We start from the raw sequence: 21,538 nt of genomic DNA on the forward strand, positions 1-21,538 counted from the left end.
TGATTTCTCACCTCCATGACTTGGTTCCTGAGATCACCTCACAGATGACCCCTTGAACCTAATCCTTGACTGGCGTTGGCTTTGGGGAGGAATCAAACCCCTGTACTCCCTCTCATTGTTTCTGTCTCAGTTAATAGCGAGTATACTATCCATCCATTTGCAGTTGACGCTGCATTTCCCCCTCTTTCCGTCTGCATCTCCGTCTCCCTCCTCTGGGTCCCCCAAGAGAGTGCGAGGATCGGTCACCCCCGGACGGCTGCGGCTTGCGACTGACACCGGTCTGCACGGCGCGGGCTGCCACTGCAGACAGCGCTCGCTCCTCCCGGCCGCAGGGGGGCGCTGTGGGGCAGAGCGGCCGCGAGTCCCAGCGTGCACCGCGCCTGGGCTGGGCCTGCAGGTCGGCGAGGAGCGGCGGGGTGGGAGGCCGCAGCCGCCGCTGCCGCAGGGAAGGTGCCGCGGGCAGCCGGGACTTCTGGCTTGGTTGTAACCCGGTCCGGGGCCAGGTGGGACCGCGAGGGCCCATGGCCGAGCCAGCTCCGGTAAGAGGGGCTCCCCGCGCGGACGCCTGGCTCGGGGATCTGGGCGGGTCCTCGGGTTCCGGCTCGGCGGGCCGGCATCCTGGGGTCCTCCCGGGGCGGAGGCGGACGGGTGGGGCGGGGTCTGAGGGTCGCGCTTAGCGCCTGCTGTGGGGTCTGGACCCTGGACTGAGCCGGTGACCGCCGCCTCCTGGGCTCGTCCGTGTCCAAAGCCCTAAACAAAGCCGATCGTGGAACTGGCGGAGTCTGGGCCGGGGGCGCCTGTGCGTGAGACGGGCGGATGAGAGAAAGGATCGAAGTTGGTCTGGGGCCGGCAATGCGTGTTAACCAGTTCAGCCAGTTTTACATTATAGTTACTGAATTTAGAACAAGTGTTTGAAAAGATTTAATATTCTGAATGGTTGAAATGATGGTTGGCAGGGACTTAAATGGCAGAATTTAACGCTAACGTGTTGAAGTTTGTGTTGAGTGTAAGAAGGAAGGAGGACACGTTGGAAGGAAGAAGATAATAAAAACCTAAGTAGGTACACATTATTTGATTATTTAGTGTTTTGTTGAAATTGAGGTTTTATGTTTTTCTCTATAAGCTTACATATTGAGCATTTTTTCAGATTACTAAATGAATTCATGAGATCATTACTTTTAAGATACCGTTAACAATCTCAACAAAAACCATAATTCCTAGGACTAAATATATAAAAGATATGTAACACCTTTTTTTTTTTTTTTTTTTTTTGGTACGCGGGCCTCTCACTGTTGTGGCCTCTCCCGTTGCGGAGCACAGGCTCCGGACGCGCAGGCTCAGCGGCCATAGCTCACGGGCCCAGCCGCTCCGCGGCATGTGGGATCTTCCCGGCCCGAGGCACGAACCCGTGTCCCCTGCATCGGCAGGCGGACTCTCAACCACTGCGCCACCAGGGAAGCCCCTGTAACACCTTTATAGCAAAAATTATTAATAACAGGCATACCTTGGGGATATTTTGGGTTTGGTTTCAGACTGCTGCAAAGCAAGTATCACAGTAAAGGAAGTCACGATATTTTTGGTTTCTCAGTGCATATAAAAGTTATGTTTATACTGTACTGTAGTGTGTTAAGTGTGCAGTAGCATTAAGTCTTAAAAAACAATGTACAAACCTTAATTAAAAATACGCTGGCTAAAAATGCTAATCATTGTCTGAGCCTGGAGCAAGTTGTAATCTTTTTGCTTGGTGGAGGGTCTTGGCTCCTTGTTGATGGTTGCTGACTGATCAGCGTGGTGGTTACTGAAGGTTGGCATGTGGCAATTTCTTAAAATAAGACAACAGTGCAGTTTGCTGCATCAGGAGTCATTTTTCTGTAGCATGCAATGCTGTTTAATAGCATTTTACCCACAGTAGCACTTCTTTCAAATTTGGAGTCAGTCCTCTTGAGCCCTGCCACTGCTTTATCAACCAAGTTTATGTAATATTCTAAATCCTTTGTTGTCATTTCAACGATCTAAATGGCATCAGCAGGAATAGATTCCATCTGGATAAACCACTGTCTTTGCTCATCCATAAGAAGCGACTCCTCATCTGTTAAAGTTTTATCATGGGGTTACAGCAATTCAGTCACACCCTCAGCCTCCACTTCGAATTCTAGTTCTCTTGCTGTTTCCACCACATCTGCAGTTACTTCCTCCACTGAAGTCTTGAACCCCTCAAAGTCATCCATGAAGGTTGGAGTCAACTTCCAAACTCCTGTTAACGTTGATATTTCAGCTTCTTCCCATGAATCATGAATGTTCTTCGTGGCATCTAGAAGGATAAATCCTTTCCAAAAGATTTGCAATTTACTTTGCCCAGATCCATCAGAGGAATCACTATGTATAGCAACTATAGTCTTATGAAAGGTATTTCTTAAATAATAAGACTTAAAAGTCGAAATTACTCCTTGATCCATAGGCTGCAAAATGGATATTGTGTTAGCAGGCATGAAAACAACATAATCTTATATATCTCCTTCAGAACTCTTGGGTGACCAAGTGCATTGTCAATGAGCAGTAATATTTTGAAAGGAATCTTTTTTCCTGAGCAGTAGGTCTCAATAGTGGGCTTAAAATATTTGGTAAATCATGTTGTAAACAGCTGTGCTGTCACCCAGGCTTTGATGTTCCATTTCTAGAGCACAGGCAGAGTTGATTTAGCATAATTGTTAAGGGCCCTAGGATTTTTGGAATGGTAAATGAACAGGGGTTTCAACTTATAGTCACCAGCTGCATTTATCTCCCAACAGAGACTCAGCTTGTCCTTTGAAACTTTGAAGCCAGGCATTGATTTTCCTCTCTAGCTATGAAAGTCCTAGAAGATATCTTTCTCCAATATTAGGCTGTTTTGTCTATATTGAAAATCTGTTGTTTAGTATAGCCACCTTCATTAATTATCTTAGCTAGGTCTGGAGAACTTGCTGCAGCTTCTACACCATCACTTGCTGATGAACCTTGCACATTTATGTTTAGGAGACGGCTTCTTTCCTTCGACCTCAAACTGTGCTCTGCTGGCTTCACGCTTTTCTTCTGCAGCTTCCTCACACGTCTCAGGCTTCATAGCATTGAAAAGAGTTAGGACCTTGCTCTGCATTAGGCTTTGGCTTAAGGCGATGTTGTGGCTGGTTTAATCTTCTCTCTAGACCACTAAAACTTCCTTTGTATCAGCAGTAAGGCTGTTTTGCTTTCTTATCATTTGTGTGTTCACCGAGTAGCACTTTAATTTCCTTCAAGAACTTTTCCTTTGCATTCACAACTTGGCTAACTGACACAAGAGGCCTCGCTTTTCAGCCTGTCTCAGCTTTCCATGTGCCTTCCTCACTAAGCTTAATCATTTCTAGCTTTTGATTTAAAGTGAGAGATGTGTGACTCTTCCTTTCACTTGAACACTTAATAATGTAGGGTTATTAAGCGGCCTAATTTCAGTATTGTTCTATCTCAGGGAATAAAGAGGCCCGAGGAGAGGGAGAGAGATGGGCCAGTCCGTGGGGCAGTCAAAACACACACATTTTTTTTAATAACTTTTTTTTGGATAAATGTATTTATTTTTGGCTGTGTTGGGTCTTTGTTGCTGCGCGCGGGCTTTCTCTAGTTGCAGCGAACAGGGGCTACTCTTGGTTGCAGTGTGCGGGCTTCTCATTAAGGTGGCTTCTCTTGTTGCGGAGCACGGGCTCTAGGTGCGTGGACTTCAGTAGTTGCAGCACGCGGGCTCAGTAGTTGTGGCTCACGGGCTCTAGAGCACAGGCTCAGTAGTTGTGGCACACGGGCTTAGTTGCTCCACAGCATGTGGGATCTTCCCAGACCAGGGCTTGAACCCATGTCCCCTGCATTGGCAGGTGGACTCTTAACCACTGCGCCACCAGGGAAGTCCCAGAACACATACATGGATTGATTAAGTTTGCCATCTTATATGGGCACGGCTCATGGCACCCAAACACAATTAAAATGGTAACATCAGGGCTTCCCTGGTAGCGCAGTGGTTAAGAATCCGCATGCCAATGCAGGGGACATGGGTTTGAGCCCTGGTCTGGGAAGATACCACATGCCGTGGAGCAGCTAAGCCCGTGCGCCACAACTACTGATCCTGCGCTCTAGAGCCCGCGAGCCACAACCACTGAGCCCACGTGCCGCAGCTACTGAAGCCCGCACACCTAGAGCCCGTGCTCCGCAACAAGAGAAGCCACGGCAATGAGAAGCCTGTGCACTGCAACGAAGAGTAGCCCCCACTCGCCACAACTAGAGAAAGCCCGCGCACAGCAATGAAGACCCAACACAGTCAAAAAAAAAAAAAAAAAAAAGGTGACATCAAAGATCACTGATCACAAATCACCATAACAAATACAATAATAATGAAAAAGTTTGAAATATTGTGAGAATTACCAAAAAGTGACACACAGACATGAAGTGAGCAAATGCTGTTGGAAAAATGGCACCAATAGGCTTGTTCGACACAGGGTTGCCACAGACCTTCAGTTTGTAAAAAATGCAGTACCTGCATTTTTTACAAAGCACATAAGATGAGATATGCCTGTAAACAGGAGGTAAATCATGCCAGTAAATGGGAAGAGTAAATATAATAAAGATGATACTTTCCTTCCAAGTTAATATATAAATTTACTGCAACTTCATCAAAATGGCAGTAAGATTTTTGTAAATTATATAAGCGGATTCTAAATTTCGTTTGGAAAAATAAAGGTCAAAATATGATGCCGAAAAGAAGAATAACAGGGGGACTTGCCCTAGCAGATAATAAAATTTACAGTAAATCCATAGAATTAATACAGTACTGTTTTGTGCAGGGGTAGACACATGGAGCAGAAGAAACCCAAAGAGGACCCCAGAGCAGACTACTGAGTTGAATAGTGTCTCCCCCAATACATGTACTTCCCCGGACCTCAGATTGTGACCTAAATAGGAGTAGGGTTGCTGCAGATGAAATTCGTTAAGATGAGATCATACTGGAGTAGGACAGGTTCTTAATCCATCATGAGTGGTGTCTTTATAAGAAGAGGAGCAGAGTCACAGAGACCCAGACACACAGGGAGAAGGCCCTGTGACAGTGGAGGCAGAGATGGAACTATGCAGCTGCAAGCTGAGAAATGCCAAGTATCAACAACCACCACCAGAAGCAAAGGGAAAGGCATGGAACAGATTCTCCCCTAAAGGCGTCAGAGAGAGCATAGCTCTGCTGACACTTTGATTTCAGATTTCTAACTACCAGAACTATGAGAGAATAAATATTTATTGTTTTAAGCCACCAAGTTTGTGGTACTTTGTGACAGCAGCCCTAGGAATCTAATTCGGAGAACTTCAGAAGTGGTGTTGGGACAACTGACTTCTCCATTTGGAAAAAAACACTAAGGTAGATCATTGCTGTATACCGTAAAAAAATTACGTTCCAGATAAATTAAAAATCTAAACATGAAAAGTAAAACTTCAGTCTTTTGGAAGGAAATGTAGGATATCTTCATAATCTTAGTGTAGAAGAAAATTTCTTAAACCACAAAGGGCAAAATGAACTAAGAAAAGATTGATATATTGTATTACAATTGAAAATTTATATACAATATAAATATAAGACAGCTTAAGTAAAAGTAAAAGCTGAGAGATACACTAGGAGAAAGTATTTGTAAACTAATGTAGTCAACAGTTAATACACAAATTATATAAAGAAATCTTAGAAATGAAAGGATAAATAACCCAATAAAAATACAGGCAAAGGATATGAACAGGCAGTTCATAGAACTAAAAGCAAATGGTCAATGGATAAAAGAATGAATTAAAAATTGTGACATTCAGACAATGGAACACTATACAAAATTAAAATAAATCAGTTCTATGTATATCAAGATGGACAGATCTCAAAATGTTGCATGAAAAATGCAAGTTGCAGTATAATAAAGCATTTGTGTATAAAAGACAAAGCAATACTATATATTATTTATAGATACATATGTATATTAAAAAAATTAAGAACATGAGCTGAAAACTTACCACATGCATCAACATGGTTGTGTCTCAGAAGGGAGGTGAATAGGACCGAGTGTAAGAATAAGATTGAAGTGGGGACCGAGGGGGCTTTGAGTTTTATCTGTCAAATTCAATTTCTTGAGAAGGAAATCTGAAGAAAAAATGTTAAATTTGTTAAATCAGTGGTAAATACTCAGATGCTTGTTATAATGTACTCTGTAATTTTTTGGATCTTTCACACTTCTGAAGATTAAAGAAATAAACAGTGAAGGCTTTTTGAGCATTTTTGGAAAACATTTTAAAAATAATGAATTCTGCCATCATACATCATATGCATTTCTAAAAATCACAGTGCAATGCAAAATCATGCAGTAAAAACCACAGAGCTTATGGGAGAAATGGGGTTAGGTACACAACACTCAAAAAGTTTGTCAGTGACAAGTTAAAAAGAAAAGATAGAAACAATAAAAACAGCTCAGTTTTATGCATGTTAAATGATTAAGAAATAATTACCTTAAAAACAATCTGAAATTTGCCTGTGGAAGTGGATGTAAGAAGGGATGGAGCTTTTGAGTTATTGTGAAGTAGTGGAAGGGACATTATCTGAAATTAGATGGAAAGTTGTAACACCAGGTGTGAATAGGTAGGGCTCACGACAGGGTAATCTGAGGCAGCTGGTGCTTGAAGGGTATGCATGTGTGTGCTTTGTATATTCCTATTCAGTTCAGTTCTCATAGTAGCACCCAGAACTCTAAAATCCCTAGGAATGAATCTGTCAAGAATTATATAAGATCTATATGAAGAAAACAATAAATTTTACTAAAGAAAATTTAAAAATCTAGATAAATATATGTTTCTGGATGGGAAGATCCCATAATTTAGAGACCCACTTCTCTCAAAATTAATTCATATACTTAGTATATTCCTATCAGAATCCCAATAGAATTTATATAAATTTGAGAAAATTTTTCTCCTGTTTATTTAGAAGAGAAAATAGACAAGGAAGGTCAAGACAGTTTCCTTTAAAAAAATGATCAAGGTGGTGGTAGATGGCCATATCCTCTTAAATAGCAAATCATTTGATAAAACTATAAGAATTAAACAGTCCAGTATTGGAGCAAGAATAGACAAAACCAGCAGTGGAACAAAAATATAACCAAGTATAAATGGAAAACTAGTTTATGAAAAAGCGATCCCAACACAATGGTAAAAGAATCGTCAATAAGTTTTGTGACAATTTAATATCTCTTTGGAAAAAGAATTATGTGCCTTACTTTTATAATATACCAGAATATCTTTTATAATTTTAGAATAGGGAAAGTCTTCCAAATCAAGGTACTAAACCCTGAAGCCACAAAAGAGGTTCTAGTAAGTACAACACTATGAGATAAAAGCAGTGCACGTACTTTGAAAAGAGATGGGGAAATTATCTGAGAACTATGATTGTTTCCACCAAAAACTTAATACTATTAGAATTGATAAACAAATATGGTACATTAATTGGATATAAAATAAGTTTACAAAAATCAATTTTTTAAAAATACTAGTAGTAATGATTTGAAGTGGCAGAGGTGGTCCCATTTATAATTGTTGGGAAAACTACACAATACCAGAAATAAAGTTCATAAAAAAGATTCAGAACATTTATGAAGAAAATCATTAAGTTTATTAAAGGATAGGAAGCAAGATCAAATGAGTGGTAGAACATGTTCCTAGATGAGCTCAATCTTTCCTAAATACACATATAAATTTAATTAAAATTGAATCCCAATGTACCTTTTTTTTAAACTGGACAAAATTATTTTAGAATTTGTAAGGAAGAATGAATGTTCCAGAAATTAACAGCAGTAGCTTGACAAAGAATGGGCGTGGGGGGCACTTATAACATTGCATAGGTACTGTAATCAGATATGTATAGATAGTATAACAATATATAGATTCACATACATGTGAAAATCTAATATATGCAAAGGTGAAGGTCAGGATTTCAATCTAAGGAGAAAGAGTGGTGCATTTATTAGTGTTCTGTGATTGGCTGTCCATATGTACATAAGTAAAGATACCAATATCATCTTTAGAATTAAGCTGCAAATCTAATTGTGAAAAAAATTCAGTGGAATATTTGTATAATTTTTTGATTGTGACAAATACAAAAAATGAAAGTAAAAGCTGGAAACAATATGGAAAATACTCAGGTTTTAACTAAATAAAAAGGTCAAAATGTTCTCTTTGGCAGAAGAGAAAGTCAAAATACAAATGATAAACTAGAAGAAAATGTTTGTTAACTAGTCAAAGGATTATTAACCCTAATGTAAGAAAGTTAATTCAAATTATAGGAGCCCACTAAAACGTTGAGCAAAGGATGTGAACAGGCATGCACAAAGATAAGTGGAACCCCCCCTCCCCGCCAAATATGAAAATGTTGCTAAGCCTCACAAATGAATGCAAATTAAAATAATGAAGTACAGGGGACTTCCCTGGTGGTCCAGTGATTAAGACTCCGCGTTCCCTATGCAGGGGGCACAGGTTCAATCCCTGGTGGGGGAACTAAGATCCTGCATGGCTCACAGAGAAGCCTAAAAATAAATAAATAAATAAAACAATGAAATAGAATATTTTACCTATCATGTTGGCCAATAAACAAACAAATAAGGTTTCAGAACATCCTGTGCTGGCAAAGGTGTAAAGAAATGTCTCTTATTAGCAAGGGTAAAAGTGCTGGATTCTTTTTGGAAGGCAATCTAGTGGTATCTCGTAAACTGAAGATGTTTCTATCCTTTGATTTAGTAGTTCTCCTTTTTATTTAGCCTTTTCCTGCAGAAGTAAAACCACTAATATATAAGGAAGCATATCAGAGCATTGTTGGTAATTTATAAAGGAAATGGAAACAATATATGTGTCATCAGTGGAGTATGTGTACCCATGGAATATAATGCAATTAACAAAAAACCGATTTTGCCTATGTAAATTGACCTGGAAAGATGACATGTTAAGTGAAAGAAGTTACACAGTGATTTGTTCCCATTTTTGTTCAAAAAAAGAAGAAAAATGAAAGAGTTCCATGCTATACATATGCATATGTAGTTGGAACAGGCATAGAGAAACAGGTGGAAGGGGGTGGTCATGGTCACCAACAGAACCACATGATGGGAGTCAGGGAAGGAGCAGTTCCCAAGGAAGACGCTGCCTAATGGACAAAAACACTGTCCACTGCGAAACTCTTAAATTGATGAAAAGGAACTGGAGTTTTGAAGCCATTATGACTGCATGTGTATTATGCCTATAATTTCAGTTACCTCTGACTTTTGAGGATGTGGCCGTTTATTTCTCCGAGCAAGAATGGCGGGATCTAGAGCCATGGCAGAAGGAGCTTTACAAGCAAGTAATGAGAACCAATTATGAGATTCTTGTTTCTCTAGGTAAGAAGTGTTTAACTGTGGCTGAGGCATGGAACTGGGTCCTGTTAGGGATTTCAGTCACTCCATACTCCTGTTTGTCAGGTAGCCAGATTTCTCAGAAATTAAATCAGAAAGGCATTTTTATGCAGAGTCTTTTGTTAATATCTGTAAGCATTGCTAATCCTTACTCAAGGGTAGATGTTGCTACATGAGAATATTTGTGACAGCATGTAATGTAAGGTGGTCAGAGATGACTAAATATATGTCAGGGCTTTTAATCACTATATACTTACAGGTTGCCATGATTTTTCAACCTGGATACATACCTTGCCTATATCCATAAAGTACCCTGTATATCTTTAACCTAGGATGTTCCTACCTGTCAACTTTTACAGTGGTGTCCATATACCTCAAAAAAGCTAATGTTATTTTCCCCTGCAATGAGATTTTGGAAGGCTATACATAGGTGTTTACCCGCAGTTGTTTCTGCATGGTTACGGTAATGGTGTTCTTTTTAGTCTTTTTGCTTACTTAGTCTTTGTATTTTACTATTAAATATGGTTTTTAAAAAATCAGTCTGTTTGGAGAAGCATCAAAATGAATGATAAGTCTCTTGCCTCACCCCTCACTCAGTTAATTCCCCAAAGGCAACCATGTTAATCATTTCTGTTTTAGTTTTTACTGCAGTTTACTACAGTCTATTGTGCTTACACCTGTATTTCTTGGTTATTGAGTTTAACTCCTTACTGTGAAAAATGAGGGTTTCACTTACTTATACTATCCCTCTTCTATCTCCTTTTTCCCCCTTCTTCTGAAATTTTGATAGTTTTTTTAAATTTTTTTAACTTTAAAAAAAAATTTTATTATCTATGTTACAAATATTTCTTTCCAATTTGTTCCATACACACACACACACACACACACACACACACACATATTTGTTGTTGTTTTATCTTTTGGCCACTGCGTGACTTGTGAGATCGCAGTTCCCCAACCAGGGATCAAACCCATGCCCCCTGCATTGGCAGTGTGGAGTCTTAACCACTGGACTGCCAGGGAAGCCCCTGATAGTTTTTTAATGCCTCTGTTGGCCACCTTTATAATTTAAATAATAAACTTCTAGATCATGTTTCATGAACTTTACATTATATCTCTTTATCTTTCAGTCTACGAAGGTAATTAGTTCTCCTATATTCCCTCCACTTCTCTTGCCAGCGTCTGACATAATTAAGATTTCCAGTTTCTATACAGTGTTTCTGAAACATTAATACAAGATATTACATTATTTTCATTGTTAGTGAAGAACCAATTAAAGTAATTGAATCAATAGAGAAAAGAAAAATAATCTTGTGGCATGAACCCTGTGTCACCCAAAAAGAATGTTCCAAGCATCAAGATCAAATGGATGTGGACTTCTATGGTGGTGCAGTGGTTAAGATTCCGCCTGCCAGTGCAGGGGCCATGGGTTTGATCCCTGGTCTGGGAAGATCCCATATGTCGTGGAGCAACTAAGCCCGTGCTTCACAACTACTGAGCCTGCGCTCTAGAGCCCACGAGCCATGACTACTGAAGCCCATGCTCCTAGAGCCTGTGCTCCACAACAAGAGAAGCCACTGCAATGAGAAGCCCACACACCACAGTGAAGAGTAGCCCCTGCTCAACACAACTAGAGAAAGCCCACGCGCAGCAATGAAGAAACAACAAAAGATCAAATGGATGTGAAGTGGTGTATCAATGTGGGTTTGTTTTGCATTTCCTTAATGGTTAATCATGTTGAGCATCTTTTCATTTGTGTATCTTCTTTGAAGAAATGTCTATTCAAATACTTTGCCCATTTTTATAGTGGGCTATTTGTCTTTTTATTGTTGGGTTATAAGTGTTCTCTATTTGTTCTGAATACTGAACCCTTATCAGATATATGATTTGCAGATATTTTCTCCGTTTCTTGGGTTACCTGTTCCCTTTTTTTTTTTTTTGTGGTACACGGGCCTCTCACTGCTGTGGCCTCTCCCGTTGCGGAGCACAGGCTCCGAACGCGGAGGCTCAGTGGCCATGGCTCACGGGCCCAGCCACTCCGCGGCATGTGGGATCCTCCTGGACCAGGGCACGAACCCATGTCCTCTGCATCTGCAGGCGGACTCTCAACCACTGCGCCACCAGCGAAGCCCCCTGTTCCCTTTTTGATGGAGTCCTTTGAAGCACAAAAGTTTTAAGTTTTGATGAATTCCCGTTTATTTTTTCTTTTGTTGCTTGAGCTTTTGGTGTCATATCTAAGAAGCCATTGCCTAATTCAGTGTCACAAAGATCCACTCCTATGTTTTCTTCTAAGAGTTTTATAGTTTTAGTGCGTATATTTAGGTCTTTGATCCTTTTTTTTCCTTCTTTGATCCATTGTGAGTTAATTTTTTCACACTGTGTGATATAGGGATCCAGCCTCTTGCATATGGATATCCAGTTGTCCCTACACCATTTGTTGAAAAGACTATTCTTTCCCCCATTGAATTATCTTGGCACCCTTTTGGAAAACCAATTAACAGTAAATGTCAGAGTTTATTTCTGGATTCTCAAGTCCGTTTCATGGATCTATATATGTCTAGTCTTATGCCAGTACCACACTGTTTTAATTACCATTGCTTTAGGATCAGTTTGTCAATTTCTGCCAAAAAAAAAAAAAAAGGCAGATGGGGTTTGGGGAATATGGTCATCTTAACAGTACTAAGTCTTCCAATTCATGAACATGGGATATCATTTCATTTATTTAGTACTTTTTTTTTTAGGACTTTTAAAATTACTTTGAACAACATTTTATGATTTGTATTGTGTAAGTCTTATGTTTCTTTTATTAAATTTTTTCCTAAGTATTTTACTCTTTTTGATGTTCTTGTAAATGGACTTGCTTTCTTAATTTTTTTTTGAAAAATTGTTTTATTTTAAAAGATGCTGAGAGTTCAACCCAGATGAAGACTGAGAATAGGTGTATGGATTTATTTTTTTAATTAATTTTTATTGGAGTATAGTTGCTTTGCAATGTTGTGTTAGTTTCTGCTGTACAGCAAAGTGAATCAGTTATACGTATACATATATCCCCTCTTTTTTAGATTTCCTTCCCATTTAGGTCACCACAGAGCACTGAGTAGAGTTCCCTGTGTTATACAGTAGGTTCTCATTAGTTATCTATTTTATATATAGTAGTGTATATATGTCAATCCCAATCTCCCAGTTCATCTCACCTCCCCTTCCCCCCTTGGTATCCACATGTTCTCTACATCTGTGTCTCTATTTCTGCTTTGCAAGTAAGTTCATCTGTACCTTTTTTCTAGATTCCACATATAAACGATATTATATGATATTTGTTTTAGGTGTATGGATTTAAATAAAAGACAGTGATTCCTTTTTTCATGAGAGCAGCCTTGGAATTCTTTTGGGGTTGAAGTCAGATTTCAGAGGGCTAATGTATATGTCACTCTGACATTTTATCCCTAAAATCCCACAGCATTGCCCAGCTTATCCTCTTTCTCTGATTTGGACCATCTACTAATCTCCCTTTAGCAATCCATGAAGCATACTTTTGGTTCTTTTAAATATATATATTACTGAAAGAAAGTTTTACTTGAAAATACACAGCGTAAACAGTTTTTACAGGGAAATGGGTATCTTTTAATATTTTAATTCGTTCATTTCATTCATTGCAACCCCCTTCTATTCTAGCAGAACTCAACTGTATTTTAGGTTGTGATTAGCACTGTCACTGGAAGTACTTCTCAGAATATTTTAGCTGAAGCTCCAGTTCTTATTTTCATATACCCCCTATTCCCAAGATATCTCCGGTTGTCTCAGGGGTTGTCCCACAATTCTCAAAGCACAATACTGGTGAGTTTTAAGAAACCTGTGACAAAATGCAGCATTGCTAGATATATTGGGACCAAGACAAAATCAAACACAGAGTCATCTAACAGGTCCAGGTAGATTAGGAACCCACTGTTATAATGTGTGGGCAGTTCTGCTTTTCTTTGTGTAAACCTATAATCTATTTTTAAAAATCTCTTCTCATACATTTTCCCAGGAGTAAATTTGAGAATTTAAAAACAGCTCATTGTGTTTTAAATTTAGTGCTCAAGGAAACCGAACTACCCTGTTTGACTTTTCTGTACAGGTGATGGACTTCCCAAACCAGAACTAATATCCTGGCTTGAACAGGGGAGAGAACTCTTCAGGATCTGGGGAGAATCACAGAAATCAGGAAACATAATTTGCACCTCTGCTGATTTGCATTTGGATCCAGTTATTGAGGGACAACTGTTTGTGGGTGAGTATTAAGAAATCAGGGCCCTGTCCTTAAGACATCCCATTCAGGTTTCTTAGTTCCAGTTCTCTGACCTTGACTTCCTGTTTGACTGGACTGAGGCTTAACACCTGGTATATTCTAGAGAAAGGCAGTAAAGCATAGTTGTTAGGATTGTGGGTTCTGGATCTTGCCTTTTCCAGGTGACCTTGGGCAAGTTATTCAACCTCATAGTATTTCAGTTTCCTGACCTATAAAGTGAAGATAATTAAAGTACCTACATTATAGGATTAAATGGGTTAATGTATGTAAACTGTCACAATGATACCTGGCAGCACAGTAAGAGTTCAGCAAATATGAGGCATTCTTAGTAGTGGGGGGAGGAATAGAGACTCCTCTTTTGTTTCTTGTCATGATGGGAGAGTCTGAGATTTTTGGATTCTTAAGGGTCAGTATTAAAGTATGGAAAGAGAAAGTCAAATGGGAGCATCATTCCAAGAAATGTTGTCAGTAGTTTAATTTTTAGCTGCTTCTTTCAGGAGAGTAAAAGAGTTTTTCTTCACAAATTATTTCACTTTTTACTGTCTGTTAGCAATTCTTCCAAGAAACCTTTTTACAAGGTTGGTAGGAATAGAGACGAGGAGGGAGGAACATCTGGTCTTAGGACAGCTCCTGGAGTATATGGAATCATAGTGTTAGCCAGGGCCTGTCAGTAACACTGCCGTCATTATTTTATCTTTTTTTAAGTCTTTATTGAATTTGTTACAATACTGCTTCTGTTTTATGTTTTGGTTTTTTGGCGAGGAGGCATGTGAGATCTTAGCTCCCTGACCAGGGATTGAACCTGCACCCCCTGCACTGGAAGGTGAAGTCTTAACCACTGGACTGCCAGGGAAGTCCCTGTCATTATTTTTTGACTCCAGGAATGTCTGCACATCTAAATGGGACAAGTCTGGTGGCCCTGAGGTCATAATAATGGTGAACATTTACAGGGAACATGCAGTGTGCCAGGCCCACGCTAAGCCCTTTACCCACGTTAACTCATACAGTTCTCACAACAATCTTATGTATTGTTTCCATTTCTACAGGAGAAGGAACTGAAGCCAGAGATGAGTTTGACAAAGCTTGCACAGTGGACAAATGGGATTCGAACCCAGTCTGATTCCAAAGCTTAGGCCCTGCATTTGTGACTTACATGTTCTCCTTTCAATATTATTCTAAGATAGGTCTGTTCAGTTTAATTTCAGCAGACTCTCACCAAACTCCTGGTCATGAAACTGACCCCACTGAAAGGAGCTGCCGGTTCATAAGCCTTGGTCATGTCACAGGCTGGGATACTGACTGAAGTTTTCTTTTCAATTTCAGGAAGCCAGCAAGCTGTGAAACCAGGAGAAGCCCACTGCCATTTCCAAGTAGATCCTCTTCAGAGCCAGCGTTCCTCTGAACCCTTATTAGGAAAAAGTGAAGATGTTTCCTTCAGGCCTGACCAAGTCGTCGCCCTCCTGAATCCACAAAGACATGATACTCGGGCTCTAGTTCCAGTAGTCCACAGCTCCAGGGAACCCACCCAAAGAGGCACAATCCTAAGTCCCAGGACCCTCGGTCCCCCAGGCTTCCAGGAAACCTCTGGGGAGGGCCTCCAGCACCCTTGCCCTGTCTGTGGGGAAGGCTTTTGGAAAAACCTCTCAGAGCAGCACCAGGGGAGCCACTCGAAGGACCTGCCACACAGGGCCTGGAATCAATTCCGCAAACAAACCGAGGCACAACAGCCACTGAGCATCCCTCGGGGACAGAGGCACTTCCGCTGTTCAGAATGTGGGCGGGGCTTCCGCCGGAAGTGTTTGTTTAGACCCCTGTCAATCCACCCTGAGGAGAGCCAGCTGCTGGGCAGCGAATGTGAAGTGTACGCCCACCACCTGCGCGCGGGGCCGAGGCCTTCCCAGTGTCCCGGCTGCGGCGAGCGAGGCCCCCGGGGCCCTCCCGGCGCGGAGAGGTCAGGCTCCCGGAGAGAGGGTGCCAGGGCCGCCTCCGAGCAGGCTGAGCTCCCGCACTCGGGAGAGAAGCCGGGCCTGAGCCCGGCTGGCGAGGAGCGCCCGGAGGCTCTCGAGCCCGGCCCCGGCGCGGAGAGGTTGGCCTCCTGCGGCCCGTGCGGCCGGCGCTCCTCCCCGCAGTGCGGGCTTCCAGACCACACCCACGTGCACAGCGCAGAGCGGCCCTTCCGGTGCGCCGAGTGCGGCCGGGCCTCCCGCCAGCACGGGCGGCTGCGGCTCCACCGGCGGCTGCAGTCAGACGAGCAGCCTTTTGCGTGCCCGGAGTGCGGCCTGGGCTTCCGGCTGAGGAGGCACGGCGGCGAGAGGCCGCTCTCCTGCGGCGAGTGCGGCCGCGACTTCGCCCACCCGTGCAAGCTGCGCGAGCACCTGCGGGTTCACAGCGGAGAGCGGCCCTTCGGCTGCCCTGAGTGCGGCAAGAGCTTCCGCCTGAAGGGCATCCTGAAGGCGCACGAGCGCACGCACAGCCGCGAGCGGCCCTTCCAGTGCGCGGAGTGCGGCAAGGGTTTCACGCGGCCGTCCAAGCTGGCCGAGCACTTCCGCGTGCACAGCGGCGAGCGGCCCTTCGGCTGCCCCGACTGCAGCCGCCGCTTCCGTCTCAAGGGGCAGCTGCGGAGCCACCAGCGCCTGCACACGGGCGAGAGGCCCTTCCCGTGCCCCGACTGCGGCAAGAGCTACCGCGTGAAGGCCGACATGAAGGCACACCGGCTGCTGCACGGCGGCCGGATGCCCTTCTCCTGCGAGTGTGGCAAAGGCTTTGCCAAGCAGTCCAAGCTCGTGGAGCACATCAGGACGCACACAGGCGAGAAGCCCTTTCAGTGTCCCCAGTGCGACAAGAGCTTCCGCTTGAAGGCGCAGCTGCTCAGCCACCAGGGCCTGCACACCGGTGAGAGGCCTTTCCGCTGCCCCGAGTGCGATAAAAACTTCCGGGAAAGGGGCCACATGCTTCGGCACCAGCGCATCCACAGGCCCGACAGGCCGTTCGCCTGTGCAGACTGCGGCAAGGGCTTCATTTATAAGTCGAAACTCGCCGAACACATCAGAGTGCACACGAAGTCCTGTCGTGCCCCCAGTGAGCCTGACGTTAAGCAAAGGCTCAGCCAACTGTTTGCGATGATTGAGGCCGACTGGAGTTGAGGCCGAGTAGGGCACCCAAAGCAGTCAGCAGAGTTGGTATTGCCAGGGAGTCCACAGCCAGCGCAGCCAAACCCAAAATCTGGTAAGACAGATGGAAGGAACAGGGGCCCTTTTTTGAGCAAGAATGTAATACAGGTTAGGCATGTGAGAAACCACAAAGATTCTCATTTAAAACATCACCAGCTGTGTTTTCTATCCATTGATAGAAAACAGTGGATAGAAACAGTAGATAGGTTTGTTCTTCCCACCATCTTAACTGGTCATTTTCCCCAATGTGCTAATAAGCTAACTCTGAAATCCCAGCTTGAATTTAGACAGCAGGAAATCCCTCCAGTACTGTTCTCAAAGCTAAAAGGATGGGGTGACTGTTAAATGTCAACTCTTCTTTTTTTCATAGTATGATGATAAGCAGGGAGTTTAACCCAGCGACTTTTGTTGCAGGCCTGATATGATAGGATTTGGTTTTGACTTATTTGAAGCTAATAGCAACAAAATGAGTTCTCCGACTCATGGTTTGTCTGTGTGAATGCTGAAGTTTCACAGCAGGTTTCATAGTGATTATGCATGGTTACCCTTAAGGAAAAGCTGATAATTCAAGCAAAATTTGATTAATCTGGGTTGAAGAAAATAAAACCAAAGGTGCTAAGTTGTATGGGACTAGAGTTTTGTTTTTTTAAATTGAAGTATAGTTGCTTTACAATGTGTTAGTTTCAGGTGTACAGCAAAGTGATTCAGTTATACATACATATATACCTATTTTATTTTCAGATTCTTTTCCCATACAGGTTATTATAAAATACTGAGTATAGTTCCTTGTGCTATACAGTAGGTGCTTGTTGATTATCTATTTTATACATAGTATCCCAAACTCCTGATTTACCCCACCCCACGGAGGGGGGTTAGCTAGAGTTTAGATAAGAGATTGGGACAGGAGGTAGATTTGGGAGTTCCAGAACACAGGTGCTGTTTGCAACTGAGAGTGACTGAGATTCCCAAGAGTGACTTTCTAGGCAGATGACTAAAGTCTGAGTTAAGACAAAATAACAAAGCTAAACAGCTTTATTAGGGAGCCTGACAGGCAACAACAGTTTCATGTAGAGAGTTTTCAAGGAAACGTTCAAAGTAAACATAATACAAATAGAAGTCGAGGAAAATACCCCATTTGTTACACTAGGTGAAGGCTGTGTGAGCACAGAATGTTTATACCTCAGGGACAGAGTTGTATTCCATCCAGAGAATTCCTGACTTTCAGAGGGTTTATGTTTCATTTAAAAGAATGGCTGACCTGAAATTCTAGGGATGATAGAAAATGAGATGTCAGTAAACTGTAATAGACATTACTATAAAGCAATAGTTCAAGATGATTTTCTCTGCAACACTAGCTCCAAGTAAATAAGTTAAACAGTTCCCCACTACACACACACAGAGTCTATGACTCTCAAGAGGAAGACATAATGTGTAGTATATTCTGAATATATTTGACCTTGGGATTCCTTTCTGTCTTTTTTTTCCCCCAAAAAAACCCCACTATGATCTTGTGGACATCAATAGAGTTCTACAGGACTCATTCTGGAAAATATTACTGAAGAATAGTCCTGGCTCCAGCCAAGTAGCCCTTAGTCTAAGACAGAATATCAGGGGTGAACGCCCTCAGTTTCAGGTGACAAAACAGAACTTTAAGTCAGAATAAATCTTTAATTGGTTTTAGAGCACCCTTTTCTCTCACGTGATAGGACACTAACAGAGGTGACTGATGCTATTAAGAGGTGATACGATTTAGGCAGGTTTGTAATCACTAGACACACATGGCTATGTCTGCTGTGTTCACGAGGCAGTTGACCTCACAGTGCGTGAGGAAAGAAGGCCGTGGCCCCTGCTGCAGACGAGGGCCTGTGGTGAGGGAGCAGGAGGGCGAGGAGGAGCAGGGTCCGTAGTGGGGGAGGGGGAGGAGAAGGGGGCCTGTGCTGGGGGAGGGGAGGAGGAGGATGTGGCAATGAATCATGTAGAGGCTTTGAGGGAGACTGAAGGCTCGGGCCTCTAGTTCGGTGTTCTCACATATTTCCTGTTATAATTGGAGGATCTCAGAGATAGTAAAAGATCCAGAGTGTTTGAATTTTGTTAGAAACTGGAAGGGTTTTGGAGGAAGTTGAGAAAAAGGGCACGACACAACTAAACCCCAGTACCCTAGGCTGCCCACGCTACAAATGAAAAAGATACCAGAGTGGTGTTTAACAAGTAGAGGGATTTCTGGGAAGGAAGGTATTATAAGCACAGGTTCCTAAAACTTCTCTTCCTTTCCCGCCCAAAATTCCTAAAAAAAAAAATCACTGCTGAGATATCCTGGTGAAATCCCTGAACTTCCAAAAATAAGAAGAAGGGAAAAAAAAAAGTATCCTGTCACCTACAAAGGAATAAGAACTCTGATGGGCGCAACAGTGAAGATCATATTAAAGGGACAGAATGGTTAAAAAAAAATCCATTTAAGTCAAGAAGACAAGGTCTCTGCTGAGCCATTATTTAACATTATAGAATACATCATATTACTGTGTACCTGGAACATCCAAGAGAATCAGCTAGGTAACTACTACAAGTAAGAAAAATGACCCTCTTCACAAAAGTCCAGTTACTGTATTGATTCAAGATAGGAATTTAGCACACACTTATGTTTGTGTCTTCTGCCTCTCAGTATCCCATTGAAATTATAGTAAAGGGATTTTTCTTCAAAGGCTGTAAATCCACAACAAAGAACAAAATTCCGAGGAGACCATCACCAGATGAGAAATTTCAATAGATTTCAGAAGGTTATTAAAGAATGGTATCTAATGAAGAGGATCACAGGACTGAGCTGAGGGGACTATTGATTTGCTCAGAAGAAGCTCAACCTGGGGAGCCAGGCAGGATGGAGTCTGGAAACCAGGGCATTAACTGAAAGTCTATTACAGTGAATAGTCCAGCCCCACTCCATCCCTACCACTACCAACACCAGAAGCAGGAAGTATGTCTGGCAGCTAGGTATTTACCTTGTAAGGGAAAAAAGGAAATGAACAAAGCATCTGGGGATAACTAGAACAATATGGATGTTGTCTGAGATAAAAGCCCTCCTCATTCTAGCATGACTCCTAAGCAATCAGTCACCTTGGAGTAAACTGTTATACAAGACCCACCCATGGACACAAAGATCCTAATTGACTTGTCTACTGTTGCATTCTCAAATATGGACAGGCAAGATTATCAAACATTTGGAAAAAACTTTTACATGAAAGAGAAAGACCAAGACAAGCAAGAAGAAAAGTACGTCAGACAAACCATAGCTAATTCAGGAAATAAAAGCTATATTTTAAAATCTCTAATAAAAATAATCAGAAAAATTGGAGAACACTTATAAAACAAGAACATAATGTTATGAAAAAGGAAGCATCTGAAAAACAAATTCTAGGAAGTTTAAAAAAAAGTGCTAAAATAAAAACATCTCAGGAATTCTCTGGCAGTCCTGTGGTTAGGACTCGGCACTTCCACTGCCAGGGCCCCGGGGTTCAATCCCTGGTCGGGGAATTAAGATCCTGCAAGCTGTGCAGCACAGCCAAAAAAAACCCCAAAATAAAACAAAACAAAATCTCATCGTAGTATTAAAGAAATCTCAGAGAAAACAGAACCAAGTTTCAACAGATAGAAAATAAGAGTAAATGGGAGAAAATGAATTGTGCAAATACTAGCCTCTGCCCATTTTTCTATAGGAAAAAAATGCATATCTGTACATATTATGTTAATCATGTATACATATATGACATAAAGGTAGGAGGGGAAGGGAGTGGGAGAAAGAAGCAAACAAAGCGGGGAAAGTACACCAAAAAGCCCCTCACGTGTGATTATGCATCTATATAAAAATGTATGTGATTACAAGGAAACTTTGAAATTTTAAAAAGTAGTAATATAAAAATAAAATATAAAACTCAGTCCTAAAGGAGGGCTGGACACTCCTTTTAATTCTTTTTAGAATTTTAGAGTCTTAAAATTCCAATCTCTAATATTACAGAGAAGGAAACCAAAGCCACAGTAAGTGTCTCATCCACAATCTCATACCTAGTTAGTGGCAGGGCTGAGACCGTGCGGGTCTTCTGAGTCCAGGGCAGGGATCCTTCCACCACACTTAATTAGAAATCCAGGAAATGCATGTTCTGTGGATAAGAAATACTAACTGCTTAAACAAACAAAACCAGCACAGTTACCTAACCAGGGAAGGAAGATTACAGAGAAAGAGAACAGAAAACCACAAGTATTCAGTGTAAAAAATCACATAGGCAAAGGGAGATTATTAGCAGCATCTTGGAAAAGACCAAAAGATTAATGAAAGGATTCTTTTTTAAAATAGGGAAGAAAAGCCATCGGAATGAATGGAAACCCTTTATGATTTTAGGGACAAAGAGATTATTTAGGAATAAAATAGAATCATCTTTCTGACTGAACGTAATTCACTACTTCACTCTTGACCAAGATAGCTTCTGGGGGGAGGTTTCCATCACCCTAAAATGTGAAGCTTGGAGTTTTAACTAAAAATCCAGAAACTTTTAGTTATAATTGACAAAGGGGAGTTTGTCACCAGAAGTTTTAAAATAAGTTAGGAACAAACCAATCACTCTCATGGAAACTAGAGGGCTTTTTATCTG

General features: G+C 41.8%; 1 protein-coding gene across 3 annotated transcripts; it reads left to right on the forward strand.

Annotated features, from left to right (window-relative positions):
- The first annotated feature begins 407 nt into the window (after positions 1-407).
- On the forward strand, positions 408-20,835 carry ZNF786 (zinc finger protein 786). Of its 3 annotated transcripts, none has more exons than XM_022578586.3 (4): positions 408-539; positions 9,302-9,428; positions 13,561-13,713; positions 15,055-20,835. In XM_022578586.3, the coding sequence occupies exons 1-4, from the start codon at positions 522-524 to the stop codon at positions 16,872-16,874; spliced, it is 2,118 nt and encodes a 705-aa protein (XP_022434294.2). In that variant the 5' UTR covers positions 408-521; the 3' UTR covers positions 16,875-20,835. The 3 variants fall into 3 exon arrangements, with proteins under 3 accessions (XP_022434294.2, XP_089773346.1, XP_089773347.1); XM_089917220.1 differs by having other exon boundaries at positions 412-539; positions 4,839-9,428; XM_089917221.1 differs by lacking the exons at positions 408-539; positions 9,302-9,428; positions 13,561-13,713 and adding an exon at positions 14,779-14,915.
- Positions 20,836-21,538: the final 703 nt, after the last annotated feature.

The sequence above is a fragment of the Delphinapterus leucas genome, chromosome 9 (assembly GCF_059928025.1).
Source record: "Delphinapterus leucas isolate spDelLeu-1000000601 "Yukka" chromosome 9, BTC_Dleu_Yukka2, whole genome shotgun sequence".
In the NCBI taxonomy this organism is placed as follows: domain Eukaryota; kingdom Metazoa; phylum Chordata; class Mammalia; order Artiodactyla; family Monodontidae; genus Delphinapterus; species Delphinapterus leucas.